The following is a 5,055-nucleotide window of genomic DNA, read 5'->3' as shown; positions in this document are numbered from 1 at the left end:
GTACATAAGTATTGAAAACAATTCGACAATTATATTTCTGAAAATATAAAGTGGCATATCAAACGTAGCACATAAAAATAATCAAGTCACACTGAATTTGATCAAATGAAATAAAATTCCTTTACGTTTGATTAGCAGTTATGTGTTACATTGCATTTCAATAATTAAATCTTAAATCTTAGCTCGGCAAGATTTTTGAACAAAACAATGAGCAAAGTTGACAATTTGTTCACCCAACTATCCACTTTAACACACGTGACATGACTCAAGTTGTCCTCGAAAATTGACTCCTGGTGCTGCCTGTGTTCATCTGTCAAGCGATGAGTATTGACTTACTGCAGAAGAAGATGCGTAGGGCCCTAGCGATTTGCAGTTCTAGATTACTGTAATGATACAGAGATTGGGTGAAAGGCTGCACAATCTTGAAGTGACTTTCGGTACAACAAAACGACTGATTACTGTTGAAAATAATCCGTTAACAAAATACCACGAGACCACGAAATGGAATTTAGAGACGTTTAACATGGTCGGATCAGGCTTTGCAATCTCTGGAAAACTGGACAATAATTGTAGGATCAGATACTATTCTGTAGTAGGATGCGGCAACAGTCAGTAGAGTTTGGGTGCTGAGGTCACATCTTCCATCAGAGGCACGCCAGTCAGCTGATCGACAGACAAAGGCGGCGTGGGCGGTGCAGCGGTCCATGCACTGTTGTTCAGTCACCCCTGTGTAGGCAGCCATGTTGTTTTCACCTATATAGTAGCCACGCATTGCAGTGTAATGAGGACCGTACTGTGTACAAGCTGCAAACAAATCAGTCATGTTGAATATTCCTGTAAAGGATATAGAAGATGCTAAGAATTAGTGTTTACTTTAAATGAAGTCAGAGCCCCCCCCCCCCCCCCCCCCTAACAGTTGTTGTTTTGCACAAGATGCCTGTCAATGGTGTTTGGTAATTGTACACAGACATGAACATATTTTCAGCTAATGAGGTGCTCGCTTTATTACAGGAAATAATTTTGAATACACACAATCACAGCAAACCAACTTCAGAGGACAAGTGCCCATGCTGGTACATAACGGGTCGTGAAAGAGATGAGATGGTAAATGCACCAGGTAAGAAGAGTTTACGGAGCTGATACAAAAGGGATTTCCAAATATAACTGAACCCTTTCGGCTTTTTACAAATTAGAAGAAATGTCATCTCATGCATACTTGAAACACATGACTTCTGTTGAGGTGAGAATGCCAGTCCGGGGTCACACATACACTCGAAGTTGACACAGACGGAGTTAGCCAGGGAACAGTCCGTGTTTTGCTGACAGGAAGATCCAATAAAACCTGAAAAAGCACAGATATCATGGTAAAGAAATTATCATTGAATGTATCTAAAAATATGAACCAGTATCTCGTGCTTCGCGTGAAATACAGGGGTTAAAAAGAGTAAACCTCAGCAAAAAAATAGTAACGTGTAAGACTAAATAAAAAATAGGAGTCAAGATTACTGAAAAAGTGAGATATGACCCATTAACATAGCTCCCATCGTCATACTATATACTTCTTGGCATCGTAATTCCCATTTGGCCTTTAGTTTAGTATGTTAGTGTTGTTGCTTCCTTATGCCTGATCTGATCTATTAATAATGACTTAAATCTGCCATCCTTTGAATTATTTATGCTCACCGGAATGCCCCCTTGTTTCCACAAACCAGATCTCTTTACCGTGACAGATCAAAAATTGTACCTGATGTCACATCATTGCTGTAGCGTTAAACACATTCTTTCAGTGACCGGATAGTGTGAGGAAAGTCCTGTTGTTTTCAGCAACACATGGATATCATATGATACCTGCGGGTAAGAAAGCGTTTGAGCCTTCATGACATGTTGCCTACCAGTGAGAAAGTGTTTGAGCCTTCATGACATGTTGCCTACCAGTAAGAAAGCGTTTGAGCCTTCATGACATGTTGCCTACCAGTGAGAATGTGTTTGAGCCTTCATGACATGTTGCCTACCAGTGAGAATGTGTTTGAGCCTTCATGACATGTTGCCTACCAGTGAGAAAGCGTTTGAGCCTTCATGACATGTTGCCTACCAGTGAGAATGTGTTTGAGCCTTCATGACATGTTGCCTACCAGTGAGAATGTGTTTGAGCCTTCATGACATGTTGCCTACCAGTGAGAAAGCGTTTGAGCCTTCATGACATGTTGCCTACCAGTGAGAAAGCGTTTGAGCCTTCATGACATGTTGCCTACCAGTGAGAATGTGTTTGAGCCTTCATGACATGTTGCCTACCAGTGAGAAAGCGTTTGAGCCTTCATGACATGTTGCCTACCAGTGAGAAAGCGTTTGAGCCTTCATGACATGTTGCCTACCAGTGAGAAAGCGTTTCAGCCTTCATGACATGTTGCCTACCAGTGAGAAAGCGTTTGAGCCTTCATGACATGTTGCCTACCAGTGAGAAAGCGTTTGAGCCCTCATGACATGTTGCCTACCAGTGAGAAAGCGTTTGAGCCTTCATGACATGTTGCCTACCAGTTAGAAAGCGTTTGAGCCTTCATGACATGTTGCCTACCAGTGGGAAAGCGTTTGAGCCTTCATGACATGTTGCCTACCAGTGAGAATGTGTTTGAGCCTTCATGACATGTTGCCTACCAGTGAGAAAGCGTTTGAGCCTTCATGACATGTTGCCTACCAGTGAGAAAGCGTTTGAGCCTTCATGACATGTTGCCTACCAGTGAGAAAGTGTTTGAGCCTTCATGACATGTTGCCTACCAGCTAGAAAGTGTTTGAGCCTTCATGACATGTTGCCTACCAATGAGAAAGCGTTTGAGCCTTCATGACATGTTGCCTACCAGTGAGAAAGTTTTTGAGCCTTCATGACATGTTGCCTACCAGTGAGAAAGTGTTTGAGCCTTGATGACATGTTGCCTACCAGTGAGAAAGCGTCTGAGCCTTCATGACATGTTGCCTACCAGTGGGAAAGCGTTTGAGCCTTCATGACATGTTGCCTACCAATGAGATAGCGTTTCAGCCTTCATGACATGTTGCCTACCAGTGAGAAAGCGTTTGAGCCTTCATGACATGTTGCCTACCAGTGAGAAAGCGTTTGAGCCTTCATGACATGTTGCCTACCAGTGAGAAAGCGTTTGAGCCTTCATGACATGTTGCCTACCAGGGCGAAAGTGTTTGAGCCTTCATGACATGTTGCCTACCAGGGCGAAAGTGTTTGAGCCTTCATGACATGTTGCCTACCAGTGAGAAAGCGTTTGAGCCTTCATGACATGTTGCCTACCAGTGAGAAAGTGTTTGAGCCTTCATGACATGTTGCCTACCAGTGAGAAAGCGTTTGAGCCTTCATGACATGTTGCCTACCAGTGAGAAAGTGTTTGAGCCTTCATGACATGTTGCCTACCAGTGAGAAAACGTCTGAGCCTTCATGACATGTTGCCTACCAGTGGGAAAGCGTTTGAGCCTTCATGACATGTTGCCTACCAATGAGATAGCGTTTCAGCCTTCACTTTATGTTGCCTACCAGTGAGAAAGCGTTTGAGCCTTCATGACATGTTGCCTACCAGTGAGAAAGCGTTTGAGCTTTCATGACATGTTGCCTACCAGTGAGAATGTGTTTGAGCCTTCATGACATGTTGCCTACCAGTGAGAAAGTGTTTGAGCCTTCATGACATGTTGCCTACCAGTGAGAAAGCGTTTGAGCCTTCATGACATGTTGCCTACCAGTGAGAAAGCGTTTGAGCCTTCATGACATGTTGCCTACCAGTGGGAAAGCGTTTGAGCCTTCATGACATGTTGCCTACCAGTGAGAAAGCGTTTGAGTCTTCATGACATGTTGCCTACCAGTGAGAAAGCGTTTGATCCTTCATGATATGTTGCCTACCAGTGAGAAAGCGTTTGAGCCTCCATTATATCTTACCTACCAGTTAGACAGTGTTTGAAACTTCATTATATCTTACCTTCTCCATGAGAAAGCGTTTGAGCTATCATTATAGGTTGCCTACTAAGAAAGCGTTTGAACTGCCATTATATGTCTACTAGTAAGAAGGCGTCTGAGTTGTGCATATCAGGGATTCCTCCTTGGTGTATTTGAGAAAGACCATTTTTCCGGAATTCCCAACTGTCTCAGTATTTCAATTTCACTGAATGTTCTTCAAAGTGACAACTCTGCTAGAGCTACAGACAATATGCCATCAATGCTGCAACTATCACGACAATGATATTTCTTAGAAGTCCACGTGTCATGTTAGAAGTAAGCGTGTATCACTGACGTTGACATTCTGTTATCGTCATACATAAACTCATAAAGATTAACTGAGGCCAGGTATCCTATACATCTTAATCACAACAAACGTATACCGGAATGATATACGACATTCCTACACAAGGTGTGTACTTATTTACATTAATTACCTTTCTCCTTTACAAACAACATATATCCCGTGGCTGATTCACTTGCAGAGTTCTCGTTAAAGGCGACGGCGTAAGCTCTACAGACTGAGCATCCTGAATTCACTTGAAAGCTAACGCAGGCTTTCTCTCTGAGACAGAAGATGGCACATTCATTTATGTTCACCGACGATTTTGTCCACAACAACCACCTTGAAAACATCCGATTGTCAAACGTCGTGACACGTGTGTATTGGTCACTCTGGCACTGTGGAATGGCTTGGATTTTATCTTTCGAAAATCGCAGAAAAAGAATCAGGATGAAAATGTCAGTACTCTCCATGATGTGTAGATCACGTTCAGTGTCACAGTGTCGTTTGCTTTGCTTCGTTGGTTTGTATGCACTATGTATTGACGCAGCACGGGACTGGTTTATTTGAAGTTTAAGTCTCCAAAGATTAGAGTTATCGACATGGGCAAAGGCAGAATTCTCATCCTGAAAGAAATCTACACATCTACAACTGAAGGGATGCGAATTATATGGGTGTCTATATGTGTACAGTTTCTTTTCCTGCTCAAGAAACTGTACTGAACATGTGCTTCTCTCTCTCTCTCTCTCTCTCTCTCTCTCTCTCTCTCTCTCTCTCTCTCTCTCTC

General features: G+C 42.7%; 1 protein-coding gene across 1 annotated transcript; it reads right to left on the bottom strand.

The window, feature by feature from the left end:
* Nucleotides 1–532: 532 nt before the first annotated feature.
* Nucleotides 533–4,741, bottom strand: LOC137281545 (uncharacterized). Its single transcript, XM_067812844.1, has 4 exons — nt 4,423–4,741; nt 1,404–1,409; nt 1,217–1,342; nt 533–804 (listed from the first exon to the last, which is right to left on the bottom strand). The coding sequence occupies exons 1-4, from the start codon at nt 4,739–4,741 to the stop codon at nt 533–535; spliced, it is 723 nt and encodes a 240-aa protein (XP_067668945.1).
* Between the last annotated feature and the right edge of the window lie 314 nt (nt 4,742–5,055).

The sequence above is a fragment of the Haliotis asinina genome, chromosome 4 (assembly GCF_037392515.1).
Source record: "Haliotis asinina isolate JCU_RB_2024 chromosome 4, JCU_Hal_asi_v2, whole genome shotgun sequence".
Lineage (NCBI taxonomy): Eukaryota > Metazoa > Mollusca > Gastropoda > Lepetellida > Haliotidae > Haliotis > Haliotis asinina.
This window is presented reverse-complemented; position numbering and strand designations above follow the sequence as displayed.